The 24,359-nt window shown below is 27.6% G+C and overlaps 1 protein-coding gene across 6 annotated transcripts in view; it reads left to right on the top strand.

Annotated features, from left to right (window-relative positions):
- The window catches only part of LOC107451597 (hepatocyte nuclear factor 6-like), a 268,387-nt gene that overhangs the window by 68,423 nt on the left and 175,605 nt on the right, over positions 1-24,359 (top strand). For 2 of the 6 annotated variants that reach the window (XM_071185199.2, XM_071185202.2), the window contains exon 2: positions 9,118-9,165. The exons of the other annotated variants lie outside the window; for them this stretch is intronic. In XM_071185199.2, coding sequence (XP_071041300.1) covers positions 9,118-9,165 — 48 coding nt within the window. The remainder of the gene's footprint in view (positions 1-9,117; positions 9,166-24,359) is intronic. 6 annotated transcript variants of the gene reach the window in all.

The following is a 24,359-nucleotide window of genomic DNA, read 5'->3' as shown; positions in this document are numbered from 1 at the left end:
TATCCATGTATTTTGTATAGTACCACTCTAGTCTAGCGTACTACATAATATTTACACTCGGATATTACCAAAACCTTCATATATTTTGTAGATTTATATTCCTCTCTAATATATTACCTAGTATTTACTTTATGTTACCAAGACATACATTATTTTGTAGATTATCACTCCAGTCTAATATATTACCAAGTATTTACTCTAGTATAATGTCACCAAGATATTCATGTATTTTGTAGATTATAACTCAACTCTAATATATCATCTAGTATTTATTTTATGTTACCAAGACATCCATTATTTTGTAGATTATCACTCCACTCTAACATATTACCAAGTATTTACTATATTGTGTTAAAAAGACATCCATGTATTTTGTAAATTATCATTCCACTCTTAGTATATTACCAAGTATGTACTATAGTATATCACCAAGACGTCCATGTATTTTGAAAACTGCCACTACATTCGAGTATATTATCTAATATTTACTCAAGTACATTACCAAGATATCCATGAAGTTTGTGGAATTATTTGAAAAAGTGTATCACATAATCTGCTCTCTATGGAGTGTATCTTTTAAGAATAATTGAAAAGATGTATTTAAAATGCATTTTTCTAAGAAAATAATAATCAAATGGAATGTAAGAATATGTAGAAAATATATTTTAAAATAACTTTTTTTGCGTATGAAAAAAAGCTGCATAAACTGGGAATTATACCGAAGGAATACTTATGAATTCTTTATCATAATCTCTATGAACAAGGAAATATTTTCTAACTAGATTGTAGTACATTAATTCTGCAATAACTTGTTTTTCAGCATTTGCGGTATAAAAAAGGAAGTTATTCATTTGTTTTCACTGTATCTTAAGTTGTATTCGTTGTACATTGATACCATTTCGCTCTTGAACAAAATATTCTGTCTTTTACTGTAAACGAAGTATTATAAGAGAAACGCAACAAAAATTTTCAACTTATAAATATAATAATAAATTGGAAATAAATCAACAAATTTTGATTTAAAAATTATCTTACTACATTTTTTCTATAGATTAAATTCTTGATTATCTTCATATATCTTTAGTGTAACTCCACTTTTATCAGATGAGTGTTGTCATTCAACCCACTAGTATTATTCTGTAATTGTTTGTTTTACATCGGACTATAATTCTAAAATACAATATCTTTCAACTTTAAATTTTTTTTTTAAACTTTTGAATTGTATTTCATTCTAAAATGATCCATGTTAAAATTGTTAATTTTATTCCAAAGTGAGCCATGTTAAAATCGTTAATTTTATTCTAAATTAAATTATGTTAAAATATAATTGCTTCATTCACATTTATAGAAGAGTGTGGTATATTTAAATAAAGTTTTTGAAAAACGTAGTTGAAATCACGATAGAAATCTACAGGTAATAATAGAAATTCAACCATAAACTCTTTAAACTATAAAGTTTAGAAAATAATTACTTGAATTCTTTTAAAAATAATTCATTAAATTACTCTAATTTTGGGCAGAAAAAATAATGCAAAAAAACTAAATTGAAATTAAAATCAGATGCGACATTTTGCTTTGCAAATAAAATGTGAAAATTTTCATGGAACGCTTCTACATGTTTATGAAATAAATTAATGTTGTTTAAATTTTTTACTATCACCTTTTCCTAATTTCGTGAAAAGAAACTTTTTTATTATTCATGAATAATTTTCCCCAAAATAATTTTCCCATTAATTAAGAAAATTCTGCACACCGTGAATTTTGAAACAATACCGACAAAATATAAATTAACGATCTGAAAAGAAAAATAAACTTTAAACTCATTAAATAGCAATTTTTCATCTTTGAATTGGCTTATTTTTTTTACGCTTAAACTCCCCACAATTACAGGCATTCAGTGTTCTGCTTAATTCAAGTAAACACTTTCGCCAACACTTGTTTACGTACGCGACAAAATGAACCAAAGTAATTGTAATGCCAGGAACCTCCTCCTCTTAATGAGTTTTAATTACCAGAAGTAACGAAAAAAACTCAACCAGCGCGAAAAATCATCGCCATGGTCACTGAGACAGAAGTAATTGTAGTATTTGAAATGCTGCATAATTAAACGCTTTCTTGGCGATTCGTTAATTAAATTCTTTCAGCAGCGAACGCCAAAGTTATCAATGTAATAAATCTTTTCCCCCCATAGCTCGTTTTTTTTTATGTTCCCGCGTGACCCGCAAAATTAGTCTTTGTTAATTTACTTTTGAGTTGGGAAGGTTGGCGACGAATTTTAAAAAAAATGGCTTGTTTTAAATTCTAAACGGGCACGCATATGAAGTCGATTTGTGAACTCTTATCTTCGGTGCAATAATTCATTAAAGTGCTAGATCTGATGATGGTTTGAAAACTTGCCATGACACATCCTATGCACGCAAAGTTTTTATAAGATTTTGAATTTTTTTATTAGTAATCGGAAATTTTATAATAGCAGTCCGGGTGAGCTATTTATTATTTTTTTTTTTTTGCTCTACTTTGAATTTGATTACACAATTTATTTTTTTTAGAATAAGTATTAAAAAAAGGGCTATAATTAATTGAAAAATATTATTTTTTTACTCGTTGACATATTAGCAAATAAATTCGACATATAATTTGTATTCTTTTTAAAAATAAATTGGTATTTTTTTATATGTTTAAAGAACTATTTTTTATTTGTTTTGAATTATGATATATTTTTTAACACCAATGCTATTTTATAGAATAAAGAATTTAAGTGTCAACAACGATATTCAAACAAAACAAATATTTGTTCAACATATAATATATCAATACATAGTATATATTCAAATTTGAAGTAGTCGTTTAAAACCTAGCCTTAAAGGAACAGTTTTAATTATCTACTGAAATGGATAAGTTTAAAGTATTTAATGAGGATTAATAGGTTAAAGTATCTACTTAAATAGATAGTTTAAAGTCTACCTAAATGGAGTAGTTGAAAGTCTTCACTTAAATGGAATATTTCAAAACCTTTATCTGAAGCAAAAATATAAGACCTCTACTTTGAAAGGATAACTTAAAAAATGTAATGAAATGTAACACTTTAAAGTTTTTACTTAAATAATTTAGCCACAAGTCTCCACTTGAATGGATTAGTTAAGGGTTCCTAATTATTAAGGAGTAGTGTCTAAGTGTCTACTTAAAATTTATAGTTTAAATTCTCTACTTTAGTAGAAAAGCTTTAAATCTATGCTTAAATTTAAAATTTTAAAGCCTCCACTTTAATAAAAAATTTAAATTCTCGATTTAAAAAGTTTAATTTACTTAAATAGAACAGTTTATATTAATTAAAACATCACGAACATTTGAATAACATTTTGAATGTAAGGAGCCTCATCTCAACAACACGAACACTCAAATCTGTACTCGATACTTTCAGATGTTGCCAGAAACTTTATCTATTAAAACAGAACAATTATTGATAAGAAAATTTTACAAACATCATTAAAATATGAAACTCATAATAATTATAATTAATTAGAAGTTTTGTAAAATGTGATGTTGAACTTTTACGTAAATATTTTAATATTACCATTAAAAAATTAAAATTAGGTTTATACTTGGTAGATTTTCATAAAAAATGTGCTCATGCAAGCTTCATCATTATCATCATTGGCACGGCAGCCCGCTTTGGGCCTTGGCCTTCTCCAGAATATTTTTTCATGCCGTTCTTCTTGTTACAAGATTCTGCCTCTTCATTACCTTGATTATCTTAAAATGCGCGTTAATGGACTCCAGATATAAAAGTTTTGATCTTTTTCAATACTTAAATAATTGGTACAACTCAATGCTGTTAATGGTTTCCGTTCAGCATGCAACATTACAAAGCAAAAGAGAAATTATCTCAGAATTATTTGAGAACTAGTTAGATTGAATATTTTAAATTTTATTTAAACGTGACTTTTTCTAAAAAAATAAAAATAAAAAAATTTAGTTTGTTAAATTATTAATTATTTATGAATCATTAATTTAATGATTTGGTAAATTATTAATTTAACATTAAAAATTTATAGCGAAGAGAAAGATCTATTTAAAATCGAGTGTATAAAAATGGCAAATTATCCTTTTATAAATATCCCTGTTTTAATGAAGCTTTAAACTCTTTAAGATTTTACTTCCTCTTAAAACGCCTGAATCTCCACATTATGTCATGGCGAATCCCGGAAAAAATCCAGAGAAAAACTTCCTGGAAAACATTCCTCCCCTAGACACATAAAAACGTGTGGGTTACGATTCAGTGACACAACACTCATGTCTTATTAGTTTCAATTTCAGCACTGAAAATAATTCTAAAGACAAAAATTGAAACGACGACCTTTTCAACCCCCCTCAAAAACACCCCCTTTCATCTCATTTCCAGAATTCGGAGATAGGGGGTAGGGTGAAATAAAAAGATTCGAAGAAGAGAGAGAGAGAGTCGGAAGTTAAAAGTGCAACGTCAAATTGATAGACAGCGACAACTGAGTCTTAGATGTCGCACGGTTCGTCGCTTCCCCTCACGTACACCCCCCGACTCCGATGTCAACCCTTCACTAACTCCATCTCTTACTCTCAGTTTTCTTTTTACGAAGAACTAAGTGCCATTAATTCTATTGGGATTAAAGTTAAGAAAACTTCTTTTGCTTAAGTAGGATTATCCTTTTAAACTCCTGAAGCCAGAGCACAGTGATTTATTTTCTTTTGTCAAATATTTTAGTGCACTTTTGAAAAACGTCAAATATCTTCAAATAATCTTAAAAAAATTTGTTAGCATTCCTTAAAGTAGTTACATTAATCTCTTAATTAAAACCCCGTGCAACTTTCTATCAAACATGTGTTTGATGAGTGTAATTACATGCTGTAAATTTTTTTTGCATGTTTTAACATATGTTACAAGTCATATACCTCTAGAAATATCTTCATATAACTATTTATATATTCGCATATACAACAAGTAGTGATGTTACGTGTCATAATCATGTAGTAATGCACACCATCCAAACATGGTCAAGCGCCTAACCCTACTTTTCCCGGCTCTATTTTTTCACGTTCATTGTAGAAATACTTCGTAATTTTGACCTTGATCAGGCGTCGTGTACAGCGCCTTAACTAGTACCCCTCTGTCCTAACTTCCACACTATAACTAACGAGAAGACTTTCAATCATGACAGTTGTAATATGCACATACAGCTGACAGAAAGTTGACTGCCAGACACAAACTTACGACTCCCAGCTCCACACCGGTAATGTAAGCGCATGTAGTAATGCATACTATATCACATATAACTGCTGTAGTGTATGCTATAAATCAATATACATGTAATTTATCTATCATATTTATTACATTCCATATATTTGAAAATCTTACAAGCACATTTAAACATTTTCTGCAAGTAGTGATGTATGTAAGTTACAGGCATACAATGAAGCATATTACACCTCAAATATGTGTAGTAATATATGTTAAAAAAAATCAATATACGTGTAGTAATATGAGTTGCATGTCATATGCAAGCCGTAATATTTATTACTTGCCTTATGTAATAAATAAAAAATTTGAGAACTAATCTTATTCACATAAAGTTTAAGTTATTTGGATATATCATTGTAAAATATTGAATCATTTTAATATTTTATCTAAGATTAGTTAACCTTTTAAAGTTGAGAATAAAAAAACCTAGAGTATATCTCTTTAAATTTTATTGCATCAATTTTTATTGATGATGTTATTTAAAAAAATTGTTTATAGGAAAATAAGAAAAATAAATATGATTTAAATAAGTTTCAAATGGTAAGAATTTGTAAATAATGGGTTGAAATCATTAGAATAATAAACTTTATGTAAAATAATTTATTAGTCACGATCTTTTCGGTTTGATATGCCTAATTAAAAGGATATTTTAATTCATTGGAGCATTTCTTAAGACGACATTCTGAATTCCTAGAGAATATAAATGCATAGTTTCTTTTGCCTACTATAAATCATCTGCCATATTTCACACATCACTAACTATACTTTTCTCTCTAAGTCGATTATAAATTAGGGACAAAATTTCCGACAACTCAAGAAAAACACCTTTTTTCCACTCGTTAAAGAACAAGACCATTTAAGCGAAATAAAATGTCGCTGTCCTCAGAAGAAAAAAAAAACTCACATATCCTCTGATGCAGAAAACTCTTTAAATAACATTCTCGCGATAAATAAAACGAACGTGAATAATAAAAATAATAAAAACTCCCTCAGCTTAATACTCTCACAAATACTTCGGCTTTTGGAGATAAATATCTGCAAAATGAGTTTTGAGTAAAAATGGGGATAAAAAGTATCAACTAAGGAAACTCCCGCTTTCTTGTAGGCTAAAATTATTTACTAAAGAAAGTTAGTGCCCCATGAGGGGTTTTTCTTCTCGTAACCGAGTTTTTAAAGGAAAAAAATGCTGTAGAAGTTGAAGTTAATAATAAAGAAGAATACTGGCTTTTACCATTAAGTGGGGGGACCTTATCTCGGGTCCAGGGTGTTCCATCAGGTCCCCAGGTGCTTGGGCACAATTTCACACTTGGTCGCCTGGGTCTGAAAGTCCTCCCACCTAGATATACCACTTCTTTTACTCAGGCATTGATTGGAGTCTATATATATACCACTACGCTTTAGAAGTTTTAAGTTTGAGTGAATTTTCTATCCTGTTTTTCACTGAGCTCGCTTTTTTAAACGTTTATCTGTTACTTTAGATGAAGCATATATAGCGAATAGAACACGGATTTTTCTATTTTCCACATTTGAGTTACATAATAATTGAGCTTTAAAGTGAAGTACTTGAAAGTAATTTTTAGAAATGTTAACTCTAAAATTGCAGGAAAATTCTTTATACTATTTTTCGTTTGCGAATTTTAATTAAAAGTAAATAAAAAATTAAATTGGAAATTTTTAAAAAATTAAAAAGTTAATTTAAATAACGTAATTGAATGTATATTGACACCTTTACATAACAAATATTTAGCTATTTATGAATTTTTAAGCAATTGCGGTGAATAATTTAATAAATAATAACGTACAAATTTCAGTTTGCTTAATTTTAACATTAAGGAGGTGATTACAAATTTTCCAGTATGCATTACATATTATCATTCATATTGTGAATAATACAAAACTCTTATAATTTAGACTCCTCTTTAAAACTAGATTTTAATATTGTAAAATTTAACAACATGCATAATCAATATTACATATTTTACATGATTCTAAGGTCGAGGTTAGTAGTCTTACCAACCATCAATTTTAGAAGTTCAATGGTAAACTATTTACCACTGACCAAATGACTGTTTCAAAAACCGCGTTAAAAGTAAGAATCATAGTTCTTTCTTTAATTTTGTAGCATTAACCAAATTTATTTCATTAATAAAAAAAAATTGGTAAATTCCTTACATTTTTATAACACCTAATGTACCATGGTAATAATCACTCGCCATAAAATATATATATATATATATATATATATGGGTCATTCTCACGAAAACTGTCATTTTTCAGTTCATAAAATCCCAAAAAAGTAAAGTGAATAAAAAGCTCTGAAACTTTTTATATTAATAGAAATATGTGATGGCATTATAAAGAAAGTATATATCCTATAAATTATACTTAATATTTAAATTAATTAATTTTTTAAATAATTAATTTATAATAATTAATAATTAATTAATCAATTTAATAATTTTTTAATTTATTTTTCAAATTAATTAATAAGTAAATTAATTATTTTCACTATTTAAAAAGTGAGGGAATGACACTAATAGTGAGGGAATGATATTTTATTTTAATACATGTTTTTATCTAAGTTACATCTACCTAAAGCTTGAAAATGATAACATACTAAGTATATCTCATATTTATTATAATTTAGTCTTATATATTTAATAGTTTTTACAGGTTTGGGAAATAAAATTGGCTGGCACGATTGAACAGAAAAAAATTTAATAATATACTCATCTTGAATCATTCCCTCACTTTATACACAAGTGAGGGAATGACGAATTCAATAAAATTTAAAAATAACAGTTAGGCCTAATTAATTTCTGAAGTCAATCACATACAATTATATTCATACAAGAAAGCAACATATAATTATCCTTTTTCTCGATGAAGTTGTATTTTACTTTACTCTAAAAAATGACATGAGGGAATGACAAATGTAAAAAATTTTACCTGGTTTGATTCATTCAAATTTATTCCACAGCAAAGCTTCTTTAAGTTGAAGATGGAAACATACTGCAATTTTGTTCTATGATGCCAGTTGATAACTTCTGAAGTTTTTATTAAAATATTTTTATTCTAAGAAGATCGCAGGTGATAAGAACATTGTTGTGAGGGAATGACGCGAAACACTGGGGACAAAGTTTAAAATAGTGCTGTGTTAATATTTTTATCAGAAATTAAATTTAAAATTGATTTTCTGAATTCTATATTTCAGTATTCTGAAATGAAAAACACGAATTTGTAAAAAAAAAATTTTTTATTTCAGAAACAATTTTTTTCTTTTTTAAATCAGCAGTGGGGACAAGTGAGGGAATGACATATTGGTATATTTTAATTACCTAAAATAAATAAAAAATAAAAATTTATAATTTTATTTTTATTCTTTTGTTAGCTTGCATTCTGAAGGACACTTTAACTGAATTTTTTTTTCGTAAGCTGTAAAACAAACATAAAATATACTGGGGACATGAAAATGACTGTTTTTGTGAGAATGACCCATATATATATATATATATATATATATATATATATATATATATATATATATATATATATATATATATATATATATATATATATATATATATATATATATATATATATATATATATATATATATATATATATATATATATATATATATACAGTGGGAGAGAAGAGGTTAAGTATATTTTAAAACTTTATATTACTGAATTTTATTAGTTCTTTGAATAATTTGAAAGAAAAATTAGATTTGCTTCAGATATTTATTTAATAATTATTTTGAGTTATATATGATTAATCTAAAAGTATATATTTTGGAAATGCATTTATTTTATAACTGTATTTATTTCATTTTATTTTAGGTAAGGCACCTCCTGAATCAAAATCCTATTATGAAGATTGCATAGAAAGTAAGAATTTTTTTTAAAAAAATAATAAATTCAAAAAATTGTTCTAAGAAATATATGCATGTAAAATTAATATTTAACAGAAGTTAAAATATTTTAGATTTTGCACTTTATTTATGTTAGTTATAACTTTGCCACAGATATAATTAAAATCTATGTTTAAGTAATATATTTGTATGTAGCTAGGACTTAAATAATGTGCTTCCATTGGATTGTGTAAAAATTTAGTTTCAAAATAATCTCTACTATTGAAAATAACATGAAACAATATTATTTGTTTAAAGTTTTTATTAAAGGTTGACAATTAAATCATTTTTACCTATAATTTTATTACCGCTGTTGTATTTAAGGTGAATGGTAATTTCAAGAAATTCAATTAAGGTAAAATTTACATGATTAATATTATACCTTAATATGTATTAAGTAAAATTAAATTTTTTAAGAGAACGATTATAAGTATGTATTATTCAAAAAAGGATAAATAATGACTTTAATTAATAAATTTACACTTTGTTTATTACTTTGAAATTTCGAATATTACATAGATAGTTTCATTTGTGCCAAATATTCTTAGATAAATTTTTAATAACTATAGCTTAGATTTAAATTAGTTGCCTTTCATTTGCATATCGTTGTGTTCGAATATTTTCCTTATTTTTGCAAACTCCACGAGAATAGTCCACATTTTTTTAAACTTGATAGCCAGTATAGAACTCCTTAATTTAAAATAAATAACTTGTTTATTATAGATGCTGATATCAAATATAAATTCAATGATAGTTTTTTTTAAAAAGCACAATAAACTTGCTATCAAATTATCACGACAAGTGACTTTAACTCGTATCAAGTTGTCAAATTGTGAAGAAAAAGAAGTCGATGTTGAGCAGAATAATATAGAATTAAAATATGTGTGAAAAAGGTAAAGAAAACGGCAAAATTTAAAGCCCAAGCTTCGTCATTAATCGTTACAATTAGCACAGTTGGATATTGGCACTGTTGCACAATAAGTTTTCCAGCAATCTGGGTATCTTCGCGGAGAAACAAATTGACAGTGAAGGGATAGAGAAAATGGCTCCATACAGTTCATTTAATGCGGTTTCTTTGCAATCTCACTAAGTAGGCAGAGAAGTAAATGTACAGTTCACATGGCACGAAATAGTTGATAGTAATAACAAGTTCACAATTTATTAAAAAAAAAGTTTTCTCCATAATGAGTGTCAGGCAACTCTCGGTTGTTTTGAGTTCGTATATTTACAAAAGTTATAAATAATTTATTAACCAAAATCATTAAAAATACATCATTCACGTAATATTTGGATTGCACTAGCAGAATAAATTAAGAAAAAATAATTTATTTTTTTCTAGCTTTTGTAATATTTCTTACTTTTTTTCTTTTTTTTTTGTGAAAATAAACAAATACTAGTAGTTTTTGCATTAGTGTCAATTAAAAGTATTACCGCTATGGACAAATATTCTCCGCGAACAAGTTTTAAAAAAAGTCCAAATTTTTTGTTTTTGTGTTGCAAATTATATATTCTATAACTTAATCTTTTTCAATAAAGGGTAACGCATCGCTTTTTAGTGTAACCTTTATCTCAATGACATAGTAATATAACTACAGATATTAATAATATATTTATCGATAAATAAATAAACTTCTTTTGGGATATGTTTCACTTTTTCTCCATATTGTTGCTTTAAAAAAATACAACACGACTTCTTGAACAAAAAAGGCAAATATTAGAAGGGATTTATAATAAGTTATATAATGATAAATAACAAATATATTTTTTTAGTAAAATTAATTTTTTTAATTTTATTTTTCAAACACTGCTCTAATATCAAGTGACTTTGAAATCTTAAATATGAGTTAATAAAAGGTTTTCTTAATGTGTTTTTATTAGCTACCAAGGATAGAACTTCATTTAAGATATTTTTTTAATATAAATGAAACTTAGTTTGTTGATGATCACGAGTATTATGTGATCATCATGTTTATGTTTATCATGTTATGGCTAAATGTTTTCTCAAAACTGATTAAAACGTATTTTTACTGAAGAATCATAAAAATCCCAAAAAGCTTGATTTGTTATTGTCTCAATATATATATATATATATATTGAAAGGGAGAAATTTTGCCAGCAATTTTTCTCCAAGGATTTTAAATACCTCTAAACACGGCGCTCAAACCAGAATTTCATATATATATATTTAATAAATCTAACAATTTTAGACACTGTTCGAATATTATAGAACCTTTATAAATTGTATAAAATCTAACACGTCTGTGTTAAACAGGAAAGTGAAGAAATTTTGTCGTTATTTTTTTTCTAGAACCATAAAAAATTCCTGGAAACTAGAAATGCTCTTGTCTTCCAGACTATCATAAATATATTTAATATTCGACACTGTTTAAATACTATATGATCTCTATAAATTGTATCAGTTCTCATGCGTCTTCTTTGAATGCTTGTCTAAATATATTATCATCTTCCTCCTCAGTGGAAGATAAAATTGCGTTTGTCATTAAAAACAGGACCACTCCACCTTCTGACATAAGAGGGCTGAAGCAAACAAAAGGAGGCTGGAGAGGTCCCTTTGTGATAAGGGTTGAAGAAGGGGGGAACAATCCAATCAACCGTCACCCTTTCCCCCCTTCGTCGAGGGAGTAAAAGTGCAGGAGAGGGGGATGCTGGACTAATGTCCAGTTCTCTGAATCCTCTGGTAAGTGGGCAATCGCTTTGGTCCAGGATCATGCCAACCTCTCGTAATTAGGTAATTAACAATAATTAATTGTTCCTTGACCAAATGGAACACTTTTGGTGTTAGGGGACATACGGGACCTTAATGGTTTGGTTGCAGATTCGTTCGTAAACTGAGTTTATTTTTGTTGCTTGTTATAAGGGAATATTAGCTGTTTGGTTCATTCATATAGGACGCAACTTTATTTTATTATGGATTCAAGCACAAAATATGACTAAATGCTTCATTTTAGTTTTTTTTTTATTATTGCAGTAAAAAAAAAACTAATTTTGTACGAAATATACTGATTGAATTTCAATAAATAATTTTGTTCTTAGCAAGAGCTCATTCTTTCTGATTAACTAGTGTATATCTTTAGACAAATTTTTTTAAATTAAATTTTGTTTTAGTATTTTAATATAAGTTGGTTGGTAGAAGGATAAAAAAGTAATAAAATTACATTAGACGGTGGAAGTATAATAACACAGATTTGTCTAGTTCTGCAAAAATTTTTGTTCTGTATCATTATAAAATCATTTCATTATTTTTATAACGGTAATAAATTATATATATATATATATATATATATATATATATATATATATATATATATATATATATATATATATATATATATATATATATATATATATATATATATATATATATATATATATATATATATATATATATATATATATATATATATATATATATATATATATATATATATATATATATATATATATATATATATATATATATATATATATATATATATATATATATATATATATATATATATATATATATATATGTATATATATATATATATATATATATATATACATATATATATATATTGTAGTGTAAAACGAAAATACTCTTGTACCAGCTCGTTGTAAGGCAAAGGGTCATGAAGGTTAAGGTTCCACAATTTTCAAAATGAACAGCATCATGGTTGTAATGTCAGCATTGTACGTTGGCTGTACATTGCTCACTATTTTCGAACGAACTTGTACCCGCTACTTTTATTTCCCAGACAAACTGTTCTGAAGCTAGGTGGTCTTCAAACCACCAGCAAGAATAGAACCCGGCCTTTCACAATGACAACCTTGTGCCTAAACCACTCTATGTCTGTATGAAACAGGAAATAAAATTACTAATATTAATATAATGAAAAAATAAATCATATTAATGGAATATACAAAGACAAAAATGGTAATTGCATATGACAGAAAATATTTATCAGAGAAAATGTTATATAAAGTATTTAAGTACTTTTTGTCAAAATTTACAATGACGTAGAGAATTGAACACTGGAGCAGAGTAAAGTTTAATTGATATACAAATCTGCATGCATGATTAAAAATCATAAAAACAAAAACTATTCAAGATAGTAATTTTATAATATTCGTATACTATTTATACAGGAAAAAACAATGTTCTTGAACATTTGCTCTATCAAAATAATATGTTCTTCAAATTATCTCCGTATGAAAAAAAAAAACTACTGTCCTTACGCAGTTTATTTCATTATCTCTTTACCTCGCTTTTATTCCAGTATTCTCTTTTGTTGTTAGAGTCTTTTTTTGGAAATAAAAAAGGAATATTTCAACATGATACCCTCTCAGATAAGATACACATAACCCCACATTTCGACAGACACTGTTCACCAGGCATTTTAAATCGACGCTTTGTTTTTCACGACCATCCCCCAGTTCTCTCTATCCCCCCCCATATCATCGAAGGGTTTCGTTTCCCTTTTGATTAAGGGGAGGGGGTAAAAATGGCAAGCGATGTATTTTTTTCTCGTTGTTGTGTAGAAGAAAAGCGCGTGATTGAGTTAGAAGGCTGCTGAAATCTCGGCCTTCAGAAGGCAGATCGGAAGGCAATTGGGCATGCCTTCCTTTCCTTCCCCCTCTTCTCATCCTGGTACTGCTTTTCCAAAAAGAAGAAGAAGACATAACCCACTAACCGAATTACACAACAAACCCTAGCTGGCTGTAATTGCGTTATGTGGGGCAGAGACTCAACAAAGCATCCGGTTCTAATCAAGTTGGAACCTGTGAACAAATACGGCTTTCAGGATCCGCAACCGTTGTTCCCTGGGGTTTGGCTCGTTCTCTAAGCCGCAGCTGCCTTTGCCTCTCTTGGAAGAAAACTCTAAGACGTTTTCTCTCTTTCTTCTCTCACAGATACACTTTCCAACATTCGTTATGGATTCCGATTTCTTCCAAGAATAGAAAATGCCTGGTTTTTATCGAAAAGAACTTTTCATGGATCGTCGAACATTCGAGAGTCTTGCCGTTTCTATCCGGCAAGAATATCATTTAAAAATGTAAGACATACTATTCAGATGAAGTAATGTTAATTGAGACGTTGAAAACTGTTTTAAAGCTGAAAAAGCCGATGCATATTGTATGCTGGGGTAAGAGTGGTAAATTACTATTTTGAGAAATTGAGAGAATTGATAGCATACAAAACTTTTTGATACATTCGTTTAAGATGTACGGCATACTATTCAAATGAAGCAATTAAAAACTATTTTAGACCAGAAAATAATGAAATATTGAAAACTATTTTAGATCAGAAATGCCTGATGTATATTGCATGCTGTGATAAAATTTATATTTAATGTAACATACTTATTAAGGAAATTAGGAAAATTGTCTACAAAACAAAATTACTTGAAAGACTTTTCATGAATAATTGAACATTTAAGAGCTTAGGTTTGAAATAACATTAATTGCAATGGTAAACACCATTTCAGAGCTGAAAGTCAGATGCATATTGTGTGTTGGGATGAAATATATAATTATTATTTTATAATTTTTTGTGAAATTGGTGGAATTGACTACATAGAAAGCAAAATTACATACAGAATATTTCGATTGTACCGTTTTGGATTTACCACGTTCAATTCAGATGAAGCAATATAATTGAAATGCAGAAAACTACTTTAAAAGTGAAGAAACAAATGCATATTGTATGTTGGGAGGAAATAATATAATTATTATTTGATATTTATTTGTGAAATTGTTTGAATTGGCTGCAGGCAAAACAAAATTACATACGAAAAAAAGCGACTGAGTTTTGAAGATTCATTTATGCTGCATGTTAAACATCGTTGCCTTGTTAACTGCAACTCTACCAAAAGATAAAATTTTGTGAAAAATATACAATATAGTTTATTTTTACAAAATAACCTACCATAGTATGTAAAAAAAATTTACATTTTGAAAAATGTTTGACTGGTATTTCCCCTTACTGAAGCTTTTTTTTAAACAAAATTAAAATATTATATTTTAACTGATAATTTAATAATACGTCAAAATACACTATGTTAAAATCATATTAAATATATGTTTTCCAAAATGGTATTTACTGTACATACGAATTTTTTATGAATTAAAAAATAATTTTTATTATAACTAATACGAAAAATAATTTACGCAAATAATGGTAAAAAATAAAACTATATCAAGCGATTTAAATGAGGAATAGCGATCAAAATGTATAGTAATTTAATCGTTTTAAAGTTCCCGTTATCCCCTTCTTGAGAACAACATATTCAGTTTAATTTCTCTCTTACTAAACTGCCTCTGTCAGCCTCTTATTCCTACGACTATTTCGGCGTGGAATGAATCACAATTAAGAAAATATTTGGCGAGTTTTACGAGAAATTGCTTCATGTTGGGGGAGGGGAGGGATCGGAATTCAGCGTCATAAAGGGTCTGTCATCACGTCTTTTGACATGGTCACCCACTTTCTGTAAGAGCGTGTGAGAATTGTTCTTGAGTATGATATGTGAAGGGGCGGTCCACAAGTCTGCAGGTGATATTTTCAGATTGCAATTCCATTTCTTCTCTATACTGATGTACATATGTACTATAGGGGGGACACAAAAAGTTAGAGTAAATCTAATATCTTTTTGCAGTAGTATGGAAAAGTTGCCGACTACCATTAACAAGAAATATGCAAAACTGTGAATTATATCTTCTGTCACCTCAATGAAATAAAGGATTGGAAGATCGTAGTTTCAATGAGTTATTTATTTTTAAGCAAACGTTTATTAATATTTCCGATAGTTAATTGCTTTTAAGCTTTTTTTCTAACCAATAAAAATAAAATAATATATAGCATTGTTTGATAAATAATTATTTTTTTGTTCCATTTTAACAAAAAGTTCACATTTTTAAAAATAAAAACTAGTTTGGTGCGTTTCATGCATCGACTGTATCAAATCCATGTGTATAAATGGCGTTGATAACAATTTACGAACATACAGAAATTAGAATAATATATCTTTTACACTTAAGTTAACAAGAGATTCAGCGTATCGTTAATACAAATATCTTATTAACTTACCAATTATGTTTTTAATAATAACATTTAATGATTGCTTTGTGGCAATAATATATCTGACATATTTAATATAATCTGCTTAGATTTATTGTTTTTTTTTCTATCAAATTCTGCTTTCAAATTTTTTGCATGTTTGGACATTAATTTAAAATTTTCAATTCGATCGAATATTGCAGATGGAAAAGAATATCGCACTTTGGCCTTCATTTTTTAAGCCAGTTTTTAGGGTAAAAGAAAAACTTACTCGGGAGCCAGATTCAATATTCAAAAACTTCGTACTTACGAATACATGAAAAGTATAAATATTGTAATTGCTAAAATAAAATGGAGAAACTGCTATTTAATTAGTTAGAATTACTACTATTGCTGATAAAAATATATTCCTTGAAAATTATTTTTCATATTATGCTAAATTGTTCTACCGGTTAAATTGCAAAATTTGAACATGACGTTTTCGCGTTTAATTAATTCAGAAGCCATACTTTTAAAATAAATCCTTACTTAAAAAAATTACATATTTATTAAATTTAAAGTGAAAAAATAATACTTTTTGGATCAATTCAGCCATTGGCGAGTTTCACTCTCAGCATCAAAAAGGTCAATCAATTAAAGCCAAGTTGATTGATCGAAAAACCGATCAAAAAATTGCCCGCAACTGTCTTTTAAGAGCCACTGTTGTTGAAGTTACGATTTATTTGTCGCTGAAGAGAATTCGAGGAAATCTCGATTAAGATATCAGCCTCTCAAAAGGTAATCGTAAAAAAACAAGAACGTTTACACACTTCTACGAAAAACCATTCATTTAACATTTTAATTTTAACAGTAAATTTATTATTTATAAAAATGTTTGTACTTCTAAAAAAAATATATTTTGCCACTTATTTTTATATAAAAAAAAGAATTTTTTGCTAGTTCTTTAGGAAATTGAACGGGATTTTAAAGGAATATTGGAAATTCAATTCTATTCTAGTTTTTTGCATTACATGAAACATAAAAGTTTCAAAAATTATTTCTTATTTTTTTTTTATTTATTTCCTTTAAATTATTGAAATAGACATACAACGCTACACGAGGACGAATGTTCTTTGCTCTAGCTCACGCGAGAAAAAAATTCTTTAAAAACGTTTTCCTGCATCGTCACTTACCGTGCGGGAAAGCTTAAGGAGGATAACCGTTCAAAATTTCACATTGACATAAGGTTAACACTATAGTCTTATTAGTACCATTTTTTTTATCTAATTGAAAAATATTCAAGTATTCTAAAATGGTCCTAAATCTATTATTTTTTTAAATCAAAAACTCAAATTTTAATTTTTTTAAAAGCATAAATATAAAACAAGCTTATGTTTTCCAGTTCAAAAATGTCAAGTAACAGTAAAAATTATAATGGAATGTAATATTTAAATCTGCACGTAAACCTTAAATTACATTAAAAAATAAATATATTTTAATTTTTCAACCCATTCTTTAGGTTAGGTTATTGTTTTAGACTCTGAACTACTTTAAAGTAACGGAATAAACACCGAATAAAACTTATAAAGAGATGTTATGTTAGAATCTTCATTAAAACCGTTATTGGAAATTAAGATTTTCCACTGCTAATGAAAACCTGAATTTCAATTAGATTCATTAGCTGCTTCATTAACTAATTAAATTCAAAAATACGTATTTATTTAATTTCTTAACCCAAACTTTAGGTTGGATTAACAAACTTTAGGTTGGGTTACTTCGGTAGAATTCCGAGTTGCTTTAAGAATTTTTTTTAAGTACCAGATAGAAATACCAAATAAGAATAATTGAAATGTGTATTCTACTATAAAAAAAACCACGTAAAAATATCAGATATTGATACCACCTTAAAATAAATGAAATGCATAATATAACGTTTCATTTACTCTTGATAATTTACATTATTTGGCCGTGCCTTATCTGGAAGAGGCTAATTTTTTCTTCATGCCTTTTATGATCTGATTCCTTATCTGGGCTATTAAAATTTTTAATTAATGTAAATACAAACTTTTACAATAGTAATTAAGTGTTTAGATTCATTTAAATAATTCAGAACCTGACCTACTTTTTATCCATTTTTAAAAGTTTCTAAGTGTCATCGAGGACCATTAGTGGACGGCAATAATTCTCTATAAATATTTTTACTACAGGACATATGAAAATTTTAATTCATTGATGTGAAAAATGGCATCTTTGTAATCAAACTGAATGGATATTTTAGGCAAACCCATCGTTTTCCAAATTAGCATTAGAACGGCAGGATCAACGTTTCGCAAAAATGGAAAAAGCACTTTTATGAAAAAAGTTGTAGAAGATATTTGTTTTCAATCATTGGATATTGTTTTAATTCAGCTGTCAATTTTAGTTAAAAAATTCGGAGAAGTTTCTGAATTTCTGAACTAAATATTGATTTTAAATTTGTTGAAATATTTGGCTAATAAGAATCCTTTTCTTATTTTTAACAAATGCAAAGAATTAAATAATTGAATTGCCAGTTATGTCTTCGGCTTTTGGAGGTAACGCAGTTGAATCTAACGTTGATGGATCGTTGTACTGTCTGTTTTTAATTCTCTTTCTTGATAAAGATTCATAATCCTCTTTCTGAATAGAGTACACAAACTACATTTATGTGAAAAAATGAATACAATAAATAAAAATCATCAGCAGAGAGAGATATGCATATATATCTCCAGTGATAATTAAAAAATTTAATTTTTTGCATTAAATAAATAAATAAATAAAATTATGACGTATAAAATCAAAAACTGTTTCGAAATACTGAAGTATGTTATGATACTGCCAAAATTGTACTAGTATCAGTAATTGTAATTGTATCATCAGCAAAATTGTAATTGTATCATCAGCAGCATGCATATGCATATAAATCCTGTGACAATTAAGAAATTAAATTTTTTTGCATTAAATAAATAAATAAAATTGTGACATGTAAAATCAAAAACTGTTTCGATATACTGAAATATGCTATGATACTGCCAAAATTGTACCAGCGTATTTTTTTTAATTCTAATATTTAAATTTTATAAGACTTTCCTATAACATATTTACTATTGTAAATTTTCTAAAAAATAAATTTTCATGATAAATAAATTAAATTTTCACTTCTAAATTTTCTATTTCTTAAAAATGGTTGAAATTACTTCCATCTTCACATCCGAATATCCTTTCACGGTACGTGATGCTATTCTTGGGTTGTTATAGTTTTGGAGATCTTCCCTACTATTCTCCGCGAGAAAGAGAAAGAGATGAGGATGAAGAAGGGGGAGAGATGGCCATTTTCCGCATCTCACTCCAAGGGGTCAGAAGGTTGGGCAAGAGCGTGTCACAAGCTTGTCCTAATGCTTCTCCCCCTCCACGCCCCCACCTCATATCCGGGGAATCCCAGGAGCAAGTGGACGTTTATAATTTTGTTGTTTCCGCATCCTGTCATGATTCTGACAGGAAGAAGACAGCGTAGCGATATTTTCGAAGACGATACTACTGAGAGATCGTCTGACACGTGTCAACCAATCGGAAGCATTAATTGCCGCTCTACTGAGGAATGCCAGCAAACGAGAGTAATGGTTCCCCTTTTTTTAATTAAATCGGTTTCATTTTTTTAATATTTTTAAATACTTTTTTTTTTTTTTAAATGTAGCTTGTGAGAAAGTGTTTTTTAGGTATGGTGTTGTTTAGTTGGAACATGTAAAATATTTTGATTGGATATCATTCCTTTTGCTACTCAAATTCAACACGTATAAGAATTCTAAATCTTCTTATCATGCTTTCTATGATAATTTAAAATTTATGTATGAATTTTTTCTTCTAATAAATGCCCAAATGCAAATTTTATAATGATGCAAAGAAGTATTTTGCAGAAAAATGTGCTAAGTACTTTTGAAGTGCTTTTGAAAGGCACTATGTTTCAGCTTCAGATCTGAAATATAAATACATTATTTATTCTAACAGTGAAGGATGGATTGAACTATCTTCGTATTGCAAAATAATTATTAATAATGAAACATTTTTGTTAAACTCTTTATTGGTTTGAAAAAGGAATCACACATTTTTAATGACGTATTATGTCCTAGGCACAAATTAATTACGCTAAAACAATTCTTAAATTATTTAGGATATCTTGTTTTTAATCGTCACCGGCCAACAATATGTTAATATTTCGCTGTAATAATACAAAATTTATATTGACTTATGTTTGTGTTGAAAAGTGGAGGGAAAAATCTCTTGAGCTAAATGCTTTCATTATGAATTTAAGAGTATTTTATGTGAACTGCATATTATTATAGAATGGATAAAATCTTATGAAGCATGATTAAAAAAAATTCAAACTTAGAACACAATAATTATTACAAATACAGTCAGATACGAAAAGAGAAGCAAAAACTAGAAGATATTCAACGGCAATATTTATTTTATTTTAATTTATTTAATATTTAATCTACTTGGGTATAGCATTACTTTAAAGAGAGGATTTTTCGTTGGTTGTTGAAAATGCAAAGAGTGGTAGCAAAAATGTTTTATTATTCGAATGCATTTTGCAGAAACAAGATAGATCTGTCTATCTTAATATACTGATGAAAAAACCCATCTATTTCTGGATTTGAAATCAAATGAAATAATTAAGTATGATCAAAATCTGAATGAAATGAATTAATTAAGTACGAAACGGAAAAAAAATATCCGCTTAAAAATAAACATGCATTACCTTAGATAGGTGATTTTCATGTATTGATCGCATTTAGGGGCAGAGCATACTTGCGTACCTTCCGATTGCTACGAGTTTTTCGTAGTTCCAGAAAATAATTTTCCCCAGTTGGGACGAAGGTAATGTGTTAATATCTTAATAAATAAGAAATAAAAGATTTCCTACCTGTATATAATAATAATTTAAACAGCTTTAGAAATAGTCAGATCAATGGTAATGCCTTAAATTTCTGATAAAATTCTGCTTTTGCTCAAAACTATTGTAAAATATGATTCATTAACACCTCAATTGTTGGAGGGTATGTTATTATGTTAGTTGTATTTTCTATCATATTATTTTAAAATAATAAAAATTAGTAAATCAATATGCATAATCATACAATTAATAAATATGTATAGCTTAATTTATTTTATATTTGTTTAGATGCATATTTTTCCATATTACTAACAAAATATATAAGTGTTTCTTGTACCTCGATTTGTTTCATAAGTGCCGAAAAATAGAGTTGAAGCTCTTTTTTTAACGATGTTGTTTCGTGAGGATGTGTAAAATGTTTTGATTGGCTATCAACACTGTTGCCATTCAGAAGAGGAGTGAAGTAAACTTCTGAATTTTCTTCCGATGGACCGCCTTTCCTAAATGATTGCTATTTTTCATTACTTTTCGTTTCAAAGATTTATAAAAGATTCATTCTTAAGTAAATGGAAAGAGATAAAATGTGATCCTAATGTATTTTTTAGATTCCATTAAATTTTGATATCAGTGTGAAATGTTTTATTTAATGATATTTTCCACGTAAAACAAGAAACTTCTACAATTTGCAGTCAGAATTCTCTTTTAACCCAAAGAATAGTAAATAGTAGAACATTTGAATTTGAACATTGCGGTAAATTGAATCTGAATCAATTTTAACTCTTCAGTTTATTTTATTTAAGAACCAAACTATTGAAGAGTTGCAAAAGAATCTTCAGAAAAACCTTAATCATTTGAATTTTATTTTTTTTTTGGATTTTCTCTTTTTGAATAGTAATTGAGTTTTCTGTTATAACACACTCATTGCTATTTCTTATATGTTTCTTTTAAATTTTTTCGTTTATTCAACATTGAAAAAATTTGCAAACGAGGAAGTGAATGTATAGTTAAATTTAAGTAATTTAAGTACTTAGAGTTTTTTTTTTTTTAGTCTTGATTTATGTTAAAAAATAATATAATGTTTTAAAAATCTTACTGAATTTAAAATTAATAAAACTTTGTGATGATGATAGCAAAAAAAAAGGAAAAAAAAGAAACCAATGCTAAAGATAAATATAAAAAATGATTTGAGATCATTATAGAATGATGCCCCGTATAAATAATGATTTTAAAGAGGATGTTTTAATAGAGTATATTAAAATATTTAAAATTGTAGACGAGTTTTGAAGCTACACTGATGAATCATGATGAATGATACGCCAGTGAAAACGATAATCATAAAGATGATATGTACCATATCAAAATATTTAGAACACTATGCTTTTTTTTGATGCTACACTGGAGCATCATATTTTAGACCATAATCTACTCTAAAACCTCATTCCTCATGAGACTTCAGCAATGCTCCATTGCAGCATATAATAAAACTTTGTGATGGCGATAGCAAAAAAAAAAAGAAGAAGAAAACAATGCTAAAGATAAATATAAAAAATTATTTGAGATGAGATCATTATAGATTGAAGTACCATAAGGAATGATGCCCCCGTATAAATAATGATCTCAAAGAGGATGTTTTAATAGAGCATATTGAAATATTTAAAATTGTAGACGAATTTCAAAGCTACACTGATGAATCATGATGAATGATGTTCCAGTGTAAATGATAATCATAAACATGATACATCATTGTACCTTATCAAAATATTTAGAACACCATGCTTGTTTTTATGCTACACTGGAGAATCATATTTGTGACCATAATCTATCCTGAAACCTCATTCTTCAGCAATGCTCCTTCGCAGCATATTAAAATATTTAAAATAGCATACAAATCTCAGTGCCATTTGAAAACAATTTATTATTCTCAAATGATTCAAATCAGTTTCAAAACTTATATGCATAAAGATATTAAATTCAAATATTTATTTCAATTAAACATAAAGGAATGCAATTATGCATTTTATCTATGCTGTTAAAAATCGAAGCGCAAAACAATAGAATTTGATTAAAATTCTTAAAAAGAATTAAAAAAAATTGAGTAAAGAAATATCCTCCTGATTACAAAAGTAAAAGGAATAGATTGAAAACTACATATATAAAAAAGAACATAATAAACAAAGAAGAATCGAAGACGGTTGAAAATATTTTGTTGAAGAGAGAGAAAAATACTTTAATTAATGACTTCGGGAAAGGCCAGACTTTCTATTTGGTCGGCGTTAATTAATCGACTAACATTATCCACCGCTCCTTGCAATTAATTTAATAATAGTTCCAGTTTTCGTTCACACTCATTAGCGACACGCTTACAAAAACTGCCAGCAGACGGCGCTTTTCATTTTCTGAAAGTGTTACCTCTTATTTTTTTCTTCTCTCTCTGTGTTTTAGATCGTAATGAATTGTCACTCGGGGACATATTTTAGAAGAGATTCTTTTGGGAACTTAAAAATTTTATGCCATTTCTGCGTCTAGATGTGTTTGTTTTTGAAAATATTGCTTTATATCAAGGTCATACTATTCAGTAAAATAGAGAAAAGCACTCGTTTAAATCGAAAAGTACAAATATGTATAAAATATATTAAATTACTGTTTATTATTAATTCAATAATAAGGTTCGATATCATTTTAAACACGCTTGAAAACTGCCAGCAGATGGCGCTTTTCGTTTTCTGAAACTGTTACTTATTCTCTCCCTCCATCCATCTATCTGTCTATGTATCTATTTACCTATCTATCTATCTCTTTTAGATCGTTATGAATTGTCACTCGGGGACATATTTCAGTAGAATTTTTTTTTAGGAATTTAAAATTTTTGGGTGACGTGTGTTTGGAAGATTTGTGGTTGAAGATATTGCTTTATGACAAGGTCATAATAGTAAGGATAGTAAAGTTACTATAGTAAAGTAAGGATAGTAGGGTAAGAATAGCAAAGTAAGAAAATAGAAAAATAGCAAAGTAAGAAAATAGAAAAATAGCAAAGTAAGAAAATAAAAAAGTGAGAAAAGACTAGCAAGAGAAGTTTTCGTTTAAATCTAAATAAACTAACTTGCATAAAATATATTAAAATAAAAGTTAATTATTAACTCAATAATAATATTCAAATTTATCAGAAACACACTTAAAACTGCCAGCAGGTTGCGCCATTTATTTCCGGAAAGGGCTCCCTCAT

This window comes from Parasteatoda tepidariorum, chromosome 5 (genome assembly GCF_982258835.1).
Source record: "Parasteatoda tepidariorum strain Cologne lab strain chromosome 5, Ptep-v5.0, whole genome shotgun sequence".
In the NCBI taxonomy this organism is placed as follows: domain Eukaryota; kingdom Metazoa; phylum Arthropoda; class Arachnida; order Araneae; family Theridiidae; genus Parasteatoda; species Parasteatoda tepidariorum.
This window is presented reverse-complemented; position numbering and strand designations above follow the sequence as displayed.